The 18,579-nt window shown below is 42.6% G+C and overlaps 1 protein-coding gene across 50 annotated transcripts in view; it reads left to right on the top strand.

Moving 5' to 3' along the window:
• The window catches only part of MAP4K4 (mitogen-activated protein kinase kinase kinase kinase 4), a 187,486-nt gene that overhangs the window by 119,023 nt on the left and 49,884 nt on the right, over nucleotides 1–18,579 (top strand). For all 50 annotated transcript variants that reach the window (XM_023618512.2, XM_070236027.1, XM_070236030.1 and 47 more), the window contains exons 6-12: nucleotides 3,239–3,329; nucleotides 5,409–5,539; nucleotides 7,807–7,861; nucleotides 9,302–9,380; nucleotides 13,114–13,289; nucleotides 15,765–15,837; nucleotides 17,581–17,791. In XM_023618512.2, coding sequence (XP_023474280.1) covers nucleotides 3,239–3,329; nucleotides 5,409–5,539; nucleotides 7,807–7,861; nucleotides 9,302–9,380; nucleotides 13,114–13,289; nucleotides 15,765–15,837; nucleotides 17,581–17,791 — 816 coding nt within the window. The remainder of the gene's footprint in view (nucleotides 1–3,238; nucleotides 3,330–5,408; nucleotides 5,540–7,806; nucleotides 7,862–9,301; nucleotides 9,381–13,113; nucleotides 13,290–15,764; nucleotides 15,838–17,580; nucleotides 17,792–18,579) is intronic.

Below are 18,579 nucleotides of genomic sequence, written 5' to 3'. Positions count from 1 at the left end.
AAGCCCTTGAAAATAGGCAATTCCCTTAAGGCAGCTAGTTGTAGGAGGTGAGGTGTAGAACCGTCTTTTTATGGTCATACTCAAATTTCATTATTGAAGTATCAGGATCCTATCTTTTTATGATTGTTATAGGAAACAGACCCTAAAAATGGGAAACTAGGTATCTTGGCCTACACTGCTGTGATGGAGGCGAATTAATGGAAAGATGTATTTGTTATATTCATAACTTAAGACTGTTAGCGTGGCAGGCAGGAGAGAGCAGTGGCTAAGAGTGTGGACACTGGAGTTGGTCAGAGTTGGTTTTGAGGCCTGCCTCTGCTACTTCTCTCCTACACATCCCTGGCAAAGTCAACTTTCAGAACTTATTTTCTTTATCTGCAAAATTTAGGTACCAATCCTATGAAGGAATCACCACCGTTATTATGAGAATTAAATGGGTTATTGTATATGAATCATTTAATGTAATGAGTGAGTACATGACTAATTCTCAGTAAATGTTAGTTGTCATTCTCTCTTCTAAACATACACTGACACATGCTTTTCCTATATATAATTCCAGTGTAGGGTTTCTCAAGCAAAGAACTAAGTTTCAATATACAGTCATGCATCGTTTAACGACGGGATGCGTTCTGAGAAATGCATTGTTAGGCAATTTTGTCATTGTGCGAACATCATCGTGTGCACTTAGACAAACCTAGAAGGTATAGGCTGCTACACACCTAGGCTATATGGTGCTCGTCTTATGAGACCACCATCACATATGTGGTCTGTTGTTGACCAAAACATCATTGTGCGGTGCATGACTATAAATGTCCTAGGTGTCAAATGTATTTCAGCCATCAAAGGCAATTATACATGTTTTTATGTACACAGGCAGCATTGTTTACCTGTCGTATGCAATAAGTATATTTAGCTGTTTTACCACCACTGGTCTCAGGCAACGTTTAAAAGAATCCCAGGTTGTTTAAAGCGCCTGATTGACTTAAATATAGTAGCTTAATGGACATCTTTTTGAGATGTAGCAGATATTTTCCATCTGAGTGGGTACTTGAAATGAGAGTTTCCTTTATTTACGTTTCATCTAGAATGGTCTGGAAGAGTCAGTGTATTATATGCTAGTGTGTGTTTATCATGGGAGTTACTAAGGGTCAGTTTTGGTAAAGAGAAAGCAGTGGGAAGGAGATGAGCTCTCCTGGGAAAGGGAGGCAGCTGCCCCCAGCCGATAACCTCGGTTCTCCAAGACATGGCTGGGCGCAGCTGATTTCTGTAGTGGGAAGACTTGTCCTGACTTTTTGATAGATGTTAGGTTCAGATGCCGCTATGTTAAGATCCTCAAAAGGTTGAGAGTCTTGAGCATGTAGGCCTCAGACACCAGTAGAAAAGCCCTCTTGGGCCGGCCCAGTGAAACCCTTGAGACCGAAAGGTTTACCAACAAAGCCAGCATGTTCATTCCAGCCCCCTTGCATGTTCAGAGTATGTTGCAGTTTATGCATTTTGGTAGAAACCCATATTTCATATTCAGTATGGGCACTCAGAGCCTTTCATAACCAGTACTGAAGGACACCTTTCTCCTTTGTTGTGAATGAGACAGAGTTACAGGAACAGTATTTCCCAGGTTTGAAACGTAGATTCATTGCTCTAGGATGGGTATTTACTGTGTATTTGGACTCGTCTCTGCTAATCAGGAGTAATTGTGGCTTAACTTTTGGCGTGGGAGTAGTAATGCACACACACATCTCCTCCCTCCCTCCTAGGTACTTCATCTAGGGAAAATGTAGTCATTGTTGAGGACAGGCGCACCTCAGGTTACCGTGGTTCAGGAGCTGTTCGCCGCCCCTTCCGCAGGTTCTCGTGCAGAAGCAGCAGTCCTAGGGCAGTGGGACGGGGTGGACATTACTGTTTACTGCTCCTCAGGAACAAGGGAGCCTGCGGGTCACATTGGAGAAGATGTGGATATGCATGTTTGCTAAGATAATCCTGTCAAGTGTGAGAAGGGGGTTTGTGAAAGCTAGAGAGTAAACAATGAACTGAGGTAGTGAAAGTAGGCATTATGGAAGAATTAGGGAAGCTACATGTTCTGGTCTCTTCTTTTGCTTTTCAAAGTTATACCATGCAGAAAGGAGGGACTTTTCTTCCTAACTATAGCCCTAAGATACCGTATATTTTTGGTACTTTTTCCCCTAGTCAGTGCTTTGTGGCATAACCCTGCACATCCTGTGCGGTGGGAGAATAAACAGTCATCACATCAGCTCTGTTCTGTTTCACAGGCAGACCAGTAGATGATTGTTTAGAAACCCCCTGTGTTAGAAAAATTGGTGTTCTAGACCAACTGTTGTATTCAACTCATATCCTACAAACTAATAACAATAAAATCCTACAAAAATCAAACAATCCCCTTATTTCTAATCTGCTTTTTTTGAGTTGAGGCATTTCACAGTAAGTGGGTTGCTTTTAAGGAGGCAGGCTATAGATCTGGCTTCTCTAGCTGAAGATGGAACAAGTTAATAAGTTGTGAGAATGGTGCATTTTTGTCGTCAGACCGTATTTGGATGCAAAATGTGTTTTTGTTCTTCTAGCACCTCTCATAAGAGACACGCACTTTCTTGGGCTTCATTCCAGATAGAAGGTCATCAAAAGTGCTATATGCCCAGTCGGGTTTATTTCCTTAGGAAAGAAGGGTATTTTATTTGACCATAAAGCTCTTTGGATGGCAGAAGTGTTTTACACTTGGGGTGGAGTGGGGTTGATCAGCAGTCAGCACTTTGTCTCTGGGCGGGGGGGCAACTAGGCGGTGTTCCAAAGCCGAACTTGAAACCCTGCTCTAGCCCTTCGCTTTTCCCCTGGGATGTGTCTAGTTCAAATATACCCTCGGGGTCACCCACAGAAAGACAGACGTGTAGCGTGGGAAAGGAACCACCCTGTACACAAATAGCACAAATTACAGCGGAGAAACTGCAGATGGTAATCTGAAGTGTGTCTTCAGGGAGCAGCTAGAAAGTGGTAAAGTTGCTCACGTGGGGGACCTAACCCGCTGGAACGGGGGCGTGAGTGCTCTTTCCTGCCTGTGTGGTATTATTGGTGATGTCTTGCTGGAAATGCACTAAGATTAAAGTATATATTCTAAAAATCGTTCACAAAAACTTTTGGCATACATGTGCACTTAGTTATACAAGGTGTGTTGTGGCTATTTACTTACAGCGACAAAGACCTAAAGTTCGGATGTGTCTTTCCTATTCAGGGACTGGCACATCTTCACATCCATCACGTGATTCACCGGGACATCAAGGGCCAGAATGTACTGCTGACCGAGAATGCAGAGGTGAAACTGGGTATGTGATGAATGTGCCACGGAATCCAATACTTGCCCTGTGCAGACCAGCAGTACCCCTGCCCCATTTGCATTTAGCTAAAAGTTCAGTCTCTTACCCATGTTTTCTGTTTCTGTTCTATTTAAGAAGTGGGAGCTGGGCTTATTGCTTAGCCTGGCTCCCATCTCCCTTAGCCCTTGCTCCTCCCCTCTGCTCTGTTCTCCATATAGTAGACAGAATGATGTTTAAATCAGATCTTGTCACTTTCCTGCTTAAAGACCATTAATGGCTTCCTATTTCACTTTGAATAAACCCACATTTCTTAGCATGGCCCATAAAAAGCCGTGGCCCCTGCTACTTTCCAGCCTCATTTTGTGACCCTCCTCACTTCTCCCTTCTTTCTCAGTCACTCATTTTTAACTTTGTTGATAATTGCCTCAGGGCCTTTGCACCTCCTCTTCTCCATTAGGAACACTTGCCCTCAGTTTCAAAGTTTCAATTTTTTCCTCATCCTCAGAGGTCTTCTCTGACCCTCTGATCTGTATTGGGTGTCCCACTGCTTGTTTCCTCCAAAATACTGATCACAATTTATAATTATATAGCTATTTGTTTACTTATATTTCTGACTCCTTTATCAGAGTATAAGTTCTGGGAATGCAGCTGGTAGGATTGTTTTACTTACCAAAGTGTTCTTACCCTGCGCCTAGCAGAGTACCTTGAAGGTAGTAGGTACCCAGTAAACTTATGCATGGATGGGTAGATGGAACCCATGGGATCTTCCTGGAGATGATTTTACACTGGTTCTTTTATATTTCTTGTTTCCCTTACCTGGATCTGATCATATTCCCACCCCATTTTCATATAATGGTTCTGTCAAATGTTTAAACAGAGTTAGCAGTGAGTTTTCTTCTACTAAGGTATCACACACACACAAAGTTCTTTATGCTTATAAGAATCTAGTCTACCTCTCAAAAATCTTAGGCGCAGTAGTTACGCTTTAAAAATACAATCTTCATCATTGCTTTCTGGCGTCCTGCCCGCAGTTGTTAGTGTCTGTGGAGAAGTAGTCTGCCCAGCTGGAAAATCCCCTCAAAGCTCAGATAGGAGGCACTCAAATTGTCCTCATCCCTAACGACTCAGCAAGCTTGTGTGTTCCCTGCATTGACCCCCATGGTGCTAGCCTAGGGTAGACCCTCGGGAATCCCTTGGTGATCGGTCCTGCTGCTGTCCAAGTTGCCATGAACCGCCCTGACTGCCTGGCCTGTGTGTCTTTGTCTCAGGAGCATTCACATGTGGCCCACTTCCAGGCCAGGTGGTTTTCAGAGCATGTTCTGCATACACACATTGAACCTCTGACCCTGCGGGTGATCTCAGCCCTCTGTAAGCTCTTGCGCATGAGCTCCTCCACTGTTGTGCGCTCCTGCTGGGGGTGATGGCCGTGCGTGTAGTGATGATGTGGCAAGCACTCATTAGAAATGGTGGTCTTCTTGCCAGCTCTGCCTCCCGTCCTTGGACTTTCCTGAGACCACCACCATCATCAATGGGGTGGGATGTAGGAGTCACTTTGAAATGTCAGTAGGTGTCTCAGGTACTTTGGGGGTGTTTCTTAGTGTCTTTGTGATTTAGCTTGATTCTCTTTATTTAATTCAGTGCTGTGTTCTTTCCAGAAAACCTTTGTGGTTTCTTCTCTTTCTGTGGTTAGTGCTGCTTTGGAAGCTGAGTCACATGGGTCTCAGTCAGTTCTCTTGAACTTGGGGCTTTCTCTGACATGATCTTGTTTGTGGCAGACATGTTCCTGAAAGCACTGACGATCCCTGCTTGTCCAGAAGTCCCTCTGGTGGCGCTGTCAGGGAAGCTCAGGCGGGTGGCCAGGGCCAGGCTTCCCAGGAGCTTCCAGACTGGTGGAGGATCTTGCTGTCTTGGTGGCCTTGCTCTGGAAGGGGTACTCCTTATCAACGGTGGTGGCCTGGAGGAGGTTGTGTCCTTGGAGGGTTGCTGTTTCAGTTTGCTCTGAAGACACGGCCTCCTCACGTTTCTTTGTCGTGTGTGTGTGTTTGTTAATTTTGTTTCCCTTTTCCTTCCTTTCTCTTCCTCCCACAGTTGATTTTGGTGTGAGTGCTCAGCTGGACAGGACGGTTGGGAGGAGAAATACCTTCATAGGCACCCCCTACTGGATGGCTCCTGAGGTCATCGCCTGTGACGAGAACCCAGATGCCACCTATGATTACAGAGTAAGAGGCGCCTGCTGGCTGGGCCTTGACCGGGTTCCTGACATTCCTGAGGGATGGGGGCTTTGATTACAAACCACACACCACTTATCCCTTCTCGCTTTTTCAGTGAGGATGACATGCACCCTGTTGCAGGTACAAATTTGCCAGGATAGTATTTAGATGCTGTCTTTTTTTGGTCCACTCTGCACCACCTCTGTTCCCCTTACTAAGCAGTATACTGCTTTCAGGGTGGTGCAGCTCACTTCATTGTGCATGGGGGAAATTAAATGCTTTTGCCCTGCTTGCTCTCCCACTTAACTTGAAGAATGTATTATAATTAGATATTTATTCTTCTGAAAATATTGTCAGAATCATAGCTTCATCTATGTGAAGCTGTAAAGTGTTGGTAAAGGGCTTTGCAGCTGTAATTTGGTACACAAATATATGTAAGTTATTAGAGTGACCTCTAGGGACTTGTATCAATAATGCGCTCTTTTGGTCTCAATATAAAATCCATGTTTGATCAAGTTGAATTCAGGTTGAATATGTTTACAAAAACTATCTTTAAAAAAAATTCCCTTGCCTTAATTAAATGATTCAAAGTGGTTAATGTACCTTAATGATATTCCAAATTGAGTACATATCTTAACACTCTCTAGTGTATTTCAGTATTCATTGCAAATACCAAATTAATGAAACTCAATTTAAGCCTATGGCGCAGAGGAATTTTATTTTTTTATATACTTAAGTATTTTAAAATAGATTATAGACTTTATGACTTTTCACTCTTTAATACATCATTACATATCTCCAAAATTTGAAAGCGTTTTCCAGCATACCCAAAATATTATCATACCTAAGTAAATTAAAAATATTTCCTTAATGCAAAGTCTGTAATTAGACTCAGCTAGTTTACACTTGATTTGTCCAAATTAGTATTCCGTATAGGATAAAACATTGTATTTTGTTGTTTGGCCATTGAGTATCTTTTAATTGAAAATATCCCCTCTCCCCTTTTTTTTTTCATGACACTGACTTGCTGAAGAGGCATTGGTGTACCCTCCAGATTTATCTTACCATTTCTGAATTTAACTTTACGATCTTTGTAACGTCATTTAGCTTGTTCCCTATAAACTGGAGAGGCTCAGTACCAAGAAAAACCTTCTTAGCAAGGTCACCTCAGAGGAGATGGATGTGGTTCATGTTGTATCACCTGTGGGGGCACAGAACATCTGCTTTTCTCACCACTGATGCTGCTAAGATTTGTCACTGGGTTAAGGTGGTGAACCCCTCCTTTGTGCTCCTACAGCATAGAAAACTCCTTAAGAGTAAGGGAGAAACTCATGGGCTTATCCTTATTCTAATAATCAAACATGCGTTTGAACTCTGTAAAATACTTATAGGTTATTTAGAAAACCCTTAAACTGAGCAATTTTAATTCCTTCACTAGGATAGCATATAAACAAAAGAATGCTAATGACAATAACCATCCATTATCTGCTTTCAAAAAAATCTTGTTTGGATTTTAAGAAATGGGTGATAAGTATTCATTCGTTCATCAGCCAATGTTTATTGAGTGCCTACCACATGCTAATCACAATTCCAGAGATTCAAAGGTGAATAAAAGAGACAAAAATGCCTGCCCTTGTGGAACTTATATTTGAGTGGGCTGTAAGTTAAAATTCAAATTTTAAAATTCATATTTCAGGGGGATCAGAAAGGAAAGAGTCCGTGCACTTTGCTTACCCCTTGCCTTCTTGTATTGCTCGCCCTGATTGAGTTGCAGGGAGGGTGCGAGGCTCAGCAGCGTGGTGCGGGGCTGTGGGCTAGGCTGGGCTGGAGCAGTTCACTTGTGGACCTTCTGTAAAGGGCACTTCCCAGCCTTTCAACTTTCAGCAGTTAAATTGGAGAAGTGAACATATAAATGAATATAAATCTGAGCCAGGCGTCTAAATTGTTGACTATTTGTAAAGAAATGGAGAAGCACATTGAAGAGCGGAGCATGCGGTAGACAGACAGAAGCTTTTATGTGGACCGTTTCCAGTTCGTTCACAGAAGTGAGTGAAAGGTTCTAGTGAACAGATCAATTTTATCTTTATTTTATTATGCATTCATTCGTTTGGAATGCATTCTTAGAAATGTGTTTGTGCTTTTAATATCCTGCAAACGTCCTTTCAGTTTATACAACAAAGAACACTTTTATATCATTTGCATGAATAACCAGCAATGGTAAGTTAGTGGTTTTATAGCTAATACAGTACTCGTAACATACTGTTTTATTTTTGCAGAGTGACCTTTGGTCTTGTGGCATTACGGCCATTGAGATGGCAGAAGGTGCTCCCCGTAAGTAACATTTTTTCCTTTTTAGCCCAGTTATTATATGTACCTTATGCCTAGTTTCAAGGCTTCAAAAAGAACAGTTTCATACATACAGCCATTCCTGGTGGGGCATTTAGATGAAGGAATCATAAATACAGTGACATTTTAGATATAAAAGGAATTCTTGGCATCCACTATTCCTTTTAGAGCTCTCACTGAGGTCAATAGGCACATTATCTTTTATTTAAGTTGTGTTCAGATATGTGTCCTGAAATTAGGCTGACATCACGTAAGAGGCAGTAATTTTTATTTTTACAATTTAAACTTAATATTCAGTGAAAGTGGTCCTCAACTTTGAAATTTTAATTTTACCTGTGTTTGACTTCACATATAGAGGTGTAACTTTTTATTTGTATAATAATTTTTGTGTGTGTTACCTATGAAGTTTCACTTCTTTGGGTTAAATCAATGACAACTTCATACAGTCGATTTTTGATCAGGGACAGGGGTAGAATTGCAGAGAACAAAGGAAAAAAGCAGCGTTTTCTGCTGGTCCTTCTAAAAAAAAAACCACAAAGAATGTATAACTGTCTGGTGCATAGTTACTGCTCAATAAATATTTGTTGAATGAATGAAAAAAATTACCAACAGCTAAAAATTAGTTTGAAATGCAGAAATGGATGTCTGTCTTGAACACCTATGTTCCTGCGTGTTTCCCCTGAGGAACTGAGACAGGGAAGTACTGCCTGATACTTTGTCTCAGCTTTCTTTCACAATGGGAATAGCATTGTCTTCTTGGGCCCCCATTTCCCAGCTGCCTTGTAAGATTCTCGAGAAGGTAAACAAACACATGAAAATGCACATTGCCTGTTGTGACATACTAATGTGTACGTGTGCACCCAACATGTCTTTATTGGGCAAGTGATAGGAATATAAACAGTAATTGCACAGAATTAAACAGTTCCACTTTACTCTCACATTTTTGCTCTTTCCTAGTAGTACTAGCTATAACAGTGAACAATTAACATTGCTGGAGGGCCAGCCTGTGCGTGCACAGTGTTGCAGGCATAGTGGGAAGGCCGTTACAGGTCGGGTCTAATATAATCCTCACTACAACCCTCTGAAAATAAAGTGATCTTCATTGTAATCTTATTGATGGTTTGGAAACTTAAGCTGTTAACTCCTTTAAAGGCTTTGAATCAGTATTTATCTTTGATTTATGAGAACTTTTCAATGTCTATTTGAAATTGTGTATTCTTCTTGTTGCTCTCGTCCTCCTTATATTTTGCTAAATGGGAAATTCAAAGTATGCCCTAGGATTCGTAACGAGATGTCTAAACTGCTTGACATGATACGGCACAGCAGTCAGATGCTGGGCAGAGCGTTGGATATTATGAGTGAGCCCTAGAAATGGAGCATGAGTAACATAAGTGCCATACTGATCCGCCCGTCTCCTCTCCCCAGCTCTCTGTGACATGCATCCAATGAGAGCACTGTTTCTCATTCCCAGAAACCCTCCTCCCCGGCTGAAGTCAAAAAAATGGTAAGCATGTATGGTTTTTTTTGTTGTTGTTGTTTTCCTTTTTTTTTTTTTTAATTGTTTCTTTTTAGTTTTACTCTGAGACAAAATTCTGGCCACTCTAACTCCAGAAGAACACAAGAGCCAGTGCCCCAAAACACCAGTGAAAAAGTGTATTGATTTTTTTTAATGTTTTTTTCTTGATAATTCTCTTTGAATTACAAAATAGTGACAAGTGACCATATGAAACACCATAACATGGTTAAAGAAAAAAGTTCCATTTGAATATCTAAACGCACTTTTATGTGTAATATATTTCTGAACATTTTCACCTTAAAAAAGCAAAGCTGTATTTACTTCCAGTTCCTCAGGTGAAATAGGATTTTAAAATTAATGGAGGCATTTACTGTAATTACTGCAGAATATTGAAGTCAGACTTACCCCTTTTCATTCCAGAAGAACACATTAAAGGAATGGTCCTCTCTGGGCTGCCACCTTCCCTTCTTCCTGCAGCCCTCATAGATTTGCTAAACAAAAACTGACATTCACGGGGGCCGGCCCGGTGGCACAGCGGTTAAGTGTACACGTTCCGCTTTGGCGGCCCGGGGTTCACTGGTTTGGATCCCGGGTGCGGACATGGCACCACTTGGCAAGCCATTCTGTCGCAGCCGTCCCACAGATAAAGTAGAGGAAGATGGGCATGGATGTTAGCTCAGGACCAGTCTTCCTCAGCAAAAGAGGAGGATTGGCGGTGGATGTTAGCTGAGGGCTAATCTTCCAAAAAAAAAATTTTAAAAAATGATATCCATGGAGGGAGATGATGATAACCGTCACTGTCCAAAGAGGGAGATGATGATAACCATCACTGTCCAAAGCCTCAAGCATTGCAGCAGTGTGGGAAATGCTGGTGTGGTTTAGTTTTAAAATCTTTAGAGGGCAGTGCTTTGTTTTTTGCCTGAGAATTTTGCCCACTTGTTCCCTCTTGAACTTTTTTCTGAGTCCTTTTCTATCTGTTCTCGTTTGCACCCAGTCTCCTCATGGATGGGGGCCCTTGCTCCTTTTTCTGTTCCTGTTTCCCTGGGCTCATCTGTCTTATTAATGTCTACGTACTGTGGGTTTTTTTTCCCGTTCTGAAACTGTTCTCACTAGTTTTCCAATTAATGTTGTCTCCTTTTAGGTTCTTGGCTCTAATTTTGAAATACGCAGAAGATCTCAATTTTAAGCCTTCTATCTGGCTTTCGTGTTTTAGCTGTTGTATCTACTCTTTTCTTCTTGGTTGCTCATCTTCTGATGTTCTTCAGTTTTCTTCCCCCGTCTACGGGTATATACATGCTCACACAAATTTTCACTAGAGTTTCTTTCATACTCTTCCCTGTTTCTCCCTCTCCCTTTCCCCTAACACGTTTCCCCGTCCTTTCTCCACCTTTGTCCGCTGGTAAGATTTTTCTCATTCTTTTTTATAGTGTCTTTAACCACATTCAACGCTAGAGAACTGAGGTTGTCTAACACCACTTAGCATTTCTTGGAGAGGTTCTGTAAAGCTGTACAGTTGCTAAGCTTTTAGCCCCAGTTGGTCTTCTGTATTAACACATAAAACTCTGGGCATCCATGGGTGGCCAACCCTAGGGAACCAAATGCATATAATGGACATCACCAAGGAGTAACTGTGGGACTTGGGTAACACTTTGAATTATGCTGAACAATACTCCATTATTCCGGTTGTAGTTTATTAAAGGGGGTTTATGCTTTATTCTTCAGGGTACCTCAGAATTTACAACTGGCCCACTCCAATTATTCTGTCCACTACTCGAGGTTTTGGATTAAGCACTCTGCGCATAGCACAGTGATGCAGAGAGACAGATGCAGATGACAATACACCAAACTTTGTCTCACTAAACTTGATTAGATGCATTTTCATCTGTTTACAGCATTATTCCCGTTTTACCAAAGTATTCTCAAGGGACAAGATGAATGCATAGTTCTTCTTCCTTTGTGACTGCTGTCTTCCTGTCCACCAGGTGTAAATTTCTACTACTGTTTTTGGAGAAGTGGCTTTCAAAAGATGATCAGTGAACTCTCTTCCAGCAGAACTTTTTAAAAGAATATATGTAGATCGTTGATTCCCACATGTTCATCTGTAGTCATGGTACATGAGAATCCCTTTGGAATCTTTTAATTTAGGGCCCCAACCTCTGTTTCTGGCTTGTTAGGTCTGAAGAGTGATCCAGGTATTTGTATTTTTAATAAGCTCCCAAAATGATCCTTGTGGGCAGTGGGGTTTGGGAATCTCTGTGTTAGAGCATTCAACTACAGCTGTCTGTAGAGTCTGCCACGTTCCTCATTAACCACAGAATACAGGAACAGCTTCTTTGAGTGACTCTGATGCCCTTCTCAGAGCTAACCCTGACTGAGTCTTCCATTCTTTTCTACTTGTCGTGCTAGCATTAGTAAACAATTCATCCTTCCCTGATACTTTCCTACCTTTGTTCATGTTTGTCCTTTCACTCTGGAATGATGTCTTCTCTCTCCCATCAACCTACTTTTTCTTGCTGTCTCACCTACTGTTAACAGTTGTTCTTTTTCCTTCCTGAGTTTGATTATACATCTGCTATTGTGTGTACATAAATTTCCTCCACTTTATTTCCTATGTCTGTTTCTTATAGAGCCTAGCATAAACGAATGTAAATCATTGATACATAAATATTTGTTGAATTGAAAAAATAGTAAGTTTGAATGGAAATAGAAGACTATACAAATCGTTCTTAAAAGCAGTGAAGTAACTGGAAAAAACTGAACTAATTTTCTGCATCACATTTTTAAAGACTGAATAACTCATTCATTCAACAAAAATTTATTACATTCCTATTGTTGTCTGCCATGCTTAGTGTTGGGCATTGCTGGCAAATTGAAAAGTAGGAACCTGTACCATTTCAAACCAGCAGGGGGGACAGAAACATGGAGTGTACAGTCTGCTAAATGCAGACAACCCCAGAAGAAGGGCTCCTAGCTGGGGGCACGTGGTGGTGGAGTGTTGCCAGGAAAGGCTTAGCAAAAGAGACGATTCCTGAGCCGAGACTCAAGGTACTACTGTATTGAGTGGGTAAGAGTGTCTCGGCTAAAGCTAGAGATCGATCGTCATGGACCGGGCATGGAGGAACAGGCGAGAGTGAAAGAGCCTCGCAGGGTAAATGTTGGTGACCGAGTCATGCCCCTCTCCAAACTGTAATTTCTACCCCTGTACATTAAGCCTGGAGAACTGATAGCTAAACCAGTGTGATCTCTGATTGAAATGTCATGTTAACAGGTTCAAGAGCCCCTGGCGTTTGGTCACTGACTGCCTCCTTATCTCTTTGTCTGTCCTTGTCTCCTAGGTTCCAGTCATCTATCCTCTGTCTGCCCTTGTTTTAGGAGAAACCTCCCTCAATCCTCTTGCTTCCTCCACCTCATGATTAAATGATTAATAAGCAATATTAGATTTAAACCCACTTCATTTAGATCTCGTCCCTTCCTAGCTCTCTATTTGTGGTATGTTGTCAGCGATGTGGTATGACTCGTAAACCGTGTTTTAAGTAATGCTTCTGATCCCCAGTGGCCCTGAGTGCCTATTTATGTTCCTTAGAATATTCCTATGCCTTTTAGAATGTTCACAGTGAATTCTGAAGCTCTTCTTTGTTTTTAGGCTTATAAGTTACTGATATTTTAGAGCTTTGCTCTTTGTGGTAGAAATTTGATGATCTTTTTTTGCTTCCTCTTATAGGTCAAAGAAATTTTTTAGTTTTATAGAAGGGTGCCTGGTGAAGAATTACATGCAGCGGCCCTCCACAGAGCAGCTTTTGAAACATCCTTTTATAAGGGATCAGCCAAACGAAAGGCAAGTTAGAATCCAGCTTAAGGACCATATAGACCGGACCAGAAAGAAGAGAGGAGAGAAAGGTATTAAACCGGTTTTTATTTTCATCTTCAAATAATATTTTTTTTAGGTTTTTGCCAAGTGGAATAGGTTACTCCTTTCCCAGCCATGGGCTTGTGCCCGTCTGGCCAGTGCTGGAGTAGTGTGTCTGCTGTGCACAGGCTCCAGCCTGGCTCCGGGCGGAGCTCACCTGAGCTGTGTGGTATGTCACCAAGCTGACGCTGTTAGACAGACACCACGGCCGGTCAGCGTGGCGGGACGTTTTTCCTGTCCTCTTCTGGAGACAACTTTGTCGCTATGCTTTTTACTTCATGGTGGACGTTGTGTTTGTATGTGTCGCTCTGGGTTTATCGAGCACCAGCTATGAACGTTGTCATTAGCATGTGCGTCGTGTTACTCTCCTGCTCCAGAGCCCCGGGCTTTCTTAGCACTCACTGCTGCTGCAGGTGCTGTGGTCCGGCCTGGGCCACACGTGTGAGCTGACTGCTCCACATGGATGTGCTCTGAGGAGAATCACTTCGGGTTCCTTTCTGTTCCCAGTATTGGTTTCATGTCTTTACACGTTCCGCGTCCGCCTGCCTGGAGTGTCCTCTGTTTCCTTCTGTCCAGCAAGGTTCATCACTGTCCTCGCTAAAGCTGCTTCTCCAGCTCACATTGATCTTTCTGTTGTGTGACTTCTTACAGTAAATTTACAGAACAAGATTTGGCTAACTGCCATCCCATTAGTGAATTTTTTTGACAATGAAATTTCAGAGACAAAGAAGCAGCTAAGAAGAGTAAGTTCAAGGCAGTAAAAGTCAGTCATCTTTGGAGACCTATACTGAGCTTTTCACATGTTTATTTGAGTCTTAACACGACTTTGGTACTCTGAGTTAAATCATCGCTGGTGTTTACAATAAATCCTTTGCCCTCTGATATAGTCTGTCATTAAAGTAATTAAGTTTTGTATGTTAAGCTATGCAGTTGTAACGAAGTGCGCTAAAGTTTGAAAGTAAAATGAGACTTTTTTTTTTTTTAAAAAAGCTATTTGTACATTGGATCATTTCCCCATTACTTTGCTAATAGTAGCCAACAGTCATGGGACATCTGCACTGCGCCAGGCGTTTCCTCGGTGGTTAACCTGGAGCGCCTCACGTATTCCTCATCCTCCACCTTGTGCAGATGATAACAGTGGAGCACTTGACCTGCGTTTCTCTTATCTACAAGTCACAGTGCTGTCTTGTTTTTCCTCCTTGCATCTACTTTCCCCATACCTTCAGCCTCTCGTCAGTAGCTTAGTAGTTCACAGTACGATATTTTAAACATAGCAGAGTACCTGTTTAAAAGATTTCAAAGATTATTCAGTTTGCAATTTCCCTTGCAAGCCAGCATGTATCTCTATGATCGTTAAAATTAGAGTTTTGATTGTCTAGCCTAGAAAAGAACTAAAGTCACATATATATGTGTATGTATATGGGGGCGGGGGAGAGAGGTTGTGATGAATTTGTCCTGAACCATATTTTACGTCCTCAGACCTGTTTTTCTTACTGGTAAACTGGTTTTCAATTTGTATATCTCTGCAAAATGTTAGAAATGTATTTTTATTTGTGAATAGACTTTGTTTTAGAAATGTCTTCTTCAAACTTTCTACTTTTGATTGCTCTCTCGAGTGAAATTGCTTACTGAAAGTCAGGTGCTGACGTTAAAGTGCAGGGCTTAACAAAATGGACTGTTACTTTTGGGAAAATGGTATAAAACCTGTTGAAGTGAAGATAAGTTATTCATGTTGAGACTTTTGCTTAGTCTGGTCTAAGTAGAGCAACTTTTGTCTCTTGATGTGTGGTTTCATCAGTTTTTCCCTGGCTTCACCTTTATAATTTGTGGGAACATTTGATTTTGTTTTTTCTGCTCTAAGTACCTACCTAATGTTTCACTTTTTGTCAGTCCAGCGTACTTTTCTCTCTACTCCACTCTGTGGATCCCCGAGTGCTAAAAATAACCAAATAAATTCTTTCAGTTGATCCCACAACTAGAAGGACCTGCAACTAAGATATACATCTATGTACAGGGGGTGATTGGGGAGATAAAGCATTAAAAAAAAAAAATTCTTTCAGTTGCCTTAGCTAGTTGGGGCAGTTAAATCTCTTTCTTTTGAATTTTGGCACCGAGGTGGCTTTCTGAATTTGCTGACGCCCTTGAGCCACTTTTGTGTGTCAAGGACTCTGGAGCCCCTCTCACAGCCCTGCTACTCCCTTAGCATTTCATCCCGTAAGGAATTGTCTTGAATGCAGTGGAATCTGCTCTTCCATGGAGAGTGAGCCCAGCCCAGGACATTGCCACCGTTCACTGTGGGAATTTGCTGTCGCACTCCTCCTTCCCCCAAGTCCTCTGTACGTGTGTTATTTTCACAAGGAACGTATTGTTTAGTTTCTGCTGTAATGCGCTTGGAGATGCTTGCCTGTACATGCACGTGTCATGATTTGTGAGCTGTCCCATTCATCTTGTCCTTTTCTTTATAGATGAAACGGAATATGAGTACAGTGGGAGTGAGGAAGAAGAGGAGGAAGTGCCTGAACAGGAGGGAGAGCCAAGGTAATGGGAAAGCCACTGGTCAGCTCCCTCTTTATGAAGTTTCCTGTTGATGCCAGGGTTTCAGAAGATCCTTGTGTAGTATGAAGGAAGCTTAAATTATTTCGAAAGTGCCTTAATATCTTCCATTCTTTTTTTCTTTGAAAGATTCCTATAAATGTTTTCCCCCTGTGGATCCCCTTTCCCAGTGGTTCTTTACCAGGATTGCGTTGTTTCCCTTCCCCTAGTTGTTTGGTTGGGTCCTGGGGATGGGGAGCTTGCCGCTGGCATTTGTTGCTCCAGGAAGCATGGATGGTTAATGTCTTGTGGTATATAGAACAGGCCTGCTCATCGGCCAGTGGGGCCTCCATTGAAAAACATTTCAGTGCTACCCAAAACGTGTTTGTTTGTTTTGGTTTTCCCACAAGTGTGGTTTCCAGCCTTTCATTTCCTCTATTAGGGTATATTCTGTCCTGATCCATTTTATATTCTTTTTTTTTTTTTTTAAGATTGGCACTTGAGCTAACAACTATTGCCAATCTTTTTCTTCTTCTTTTCTTCTCCCCAAAGCCCCCCAGTACATAGTTGTATATTCTAGTTATGAGTGCCTCTGGTTGTGCCATGTGGGACGCCGCCTCGGTGTGGCCTGATGAGCGGTGCCATGTCCGTCCCCAGGGTCCGGGCCCGCCAAACCCTGGGCCGCTGAAGCAGAGCATGCGAACTTAACCAATCGGCCACGGGGCCAGCCCCATTTTGTAGTCTATGTTTTGGTTATCTCTGGCTCCCCAAGGTACAGTGAAGTGGAAGGTTGAAGATTTGGTAGTGTGAACCTCATGGTAACTAATTAGTCAGGGGATAGAGGAATTTGAAATTTTGCTGACGGCCTTGCCTGCCGTCGTTCATGCTGCAGCTCCACGTAACTGACTGAACAGGAGACGGAGGGGAGTAGGGAAAGGCCTGTGGGGACCCATGTGCAGAGAATGGGAGTTTGAAGACAGCATGTGAAGAGATGAGAATTTATTGAAAAAACTATAATACCTGTTTCTTCTTGCATAGGAGAAAATTTGAATCCCTTTGAGACTAAAAATTTTAGAGTAATTTGAACTGGTTTCATGAGCCATGTAGTTGTTTTTGGGTAGGAGCGTGATATAATGACAGAGGCGATTTAAGGAGATTTATTTCCCACATTATTCTGGGTGTTCTTGGAAGTGGAGAAGTGACTCAGCAGGGGGAGCAGCTAGGAATGATGCTGTTTAACGAGCGTGCAGTGGCTAATGCGTGGGGCCCACGTGGGCTCAGCTGCTGACCCTGGAAGTAAAGTAGGAGGGAATACATGACAAGACTGGCGGACCAGATGAAGAGGAAGTAACGGTGAGTCCTGAAGATTGCTCTGAGCTTTCTGTCCTGGCAGGCTGGGAACATGATGGTGCTTTTACTGATAGGAAATCAGTGATCAGAGAGGGACTAATGACGTGGGAGACGGTGATTTCAGCTTCTCGTTTGACAGTTTGAGTTGATGTGCGAATCCTAAGTAGAGATGTCTTGTCCAGCAGACATCCAGGACAGACTTTGAAGATATTTGTGAAGTGGATAAGAGAAGATACAGTACTGTTGAGTTGTAACTGTAGTTATTCCCGCGGATTATTAGCTGAATCCCCGAGTGGGCGCACTCGGTAGGAGAGTGACTGTGGACACGGACTGGCGAGCTGGGGCTGCCGTCTCAGTTAGGGGACCTGACGCGCCCTGAAAGCCCTCTTTCTCCCACAGTTCCATTGTCAACGTGCCTGGTGAATCGACTCTGCGGCGGGATTTCTTGAGACTGCAGCAGGAGAACAAGGAACGTTCGGAGGCTCTTCGGAGACAACAGCTCCTGCAGGAGCAGCAGCTCCGCGAGCAGGAAGAATACAAAAGGCAGCTGCTGGCCGAGAGGCAGAAACGGATCGAGCAGCAGAAGGAACAGAGGCGGCGGCTAGAAGAGGTAAAAAGGACCATGTCCAAGTTGGTTTTCTCTGTCTTTCTTCACGTTGGTGGCTGGACCCTCAGAGGAACATTCTCAGTAGCCTCCTGAGGTAACACCCTCCCCCGGCGCAGCTCTTCAAGTAGCTTCTGAGGGAAAGCGGGTGCTCTCGGACTGGCAGGCCTTCACGTTCCTGGAGGTCTTAGAAAGGTTTTCTTTGCTTGTAAAAACTTTAAGGACCTGCCCCCCAGTTCCTCGTCCTCACGTTGTGTTAGCTGAGGAGCGGCAGGGCCCCAAAGACGGCCTCCTCCTGGCCTGCGAGGGCCGGTCCCACTGCGGGTCGGGTTGGCCGGTGCAGACTTGGCCTGATTGCTTTTCCACTCATGGCCTGTACGTTCAAGTTGATGTGTACCTATTTTTCTGAAACTTCAAAATTTTCACAGGAAAAACGTTTTTCTACAAGTGCCTTAACTTCAGATATTTTTTATAAATGCCTTAACTTTAGGTACATTTAAGAGTAAGGGATGAAGAAAAGAAGTATCTTGGGCGTAGAACAAATGCTGTTCTGGAATCTAGTTGTTGGTATGGGCTTAGTTAGGTCCTGTGGGGGGGAAATGGGTTTTGTGCTGCCTGCTCATTGACCTCATCAATAATGTCAATGTTGATACTGTGCAAACGAACAGCTTTTCATTTTTACTTCACAGAAACATTATCTCCCTGTATTTTACTTGGGATTCAAAAGAGTCTGCTAATTGTCTTTTCTGATTGCCTTTTGCTATGTATTTCACAGCTCCAAATTTTTCATTTAT

The sequence above is a fragment of the Equus caballus genome, chromosome 15, assembly GCF_041296265.1.
Source record: "Equus caballus isolate H_3958 breed thoroughbred chromosome 15, TB-T2T, whole genome shotgun sequence".
NCBI classification, from domain to species: Eukaryota; Metazoa; Chordata; class Mammalia; order Perissodactyla; family Equidae; genus Equus; species Equus caballus.
This window is presented reverse-complemented; position numbering and strand designations above follow the sequence as displayed.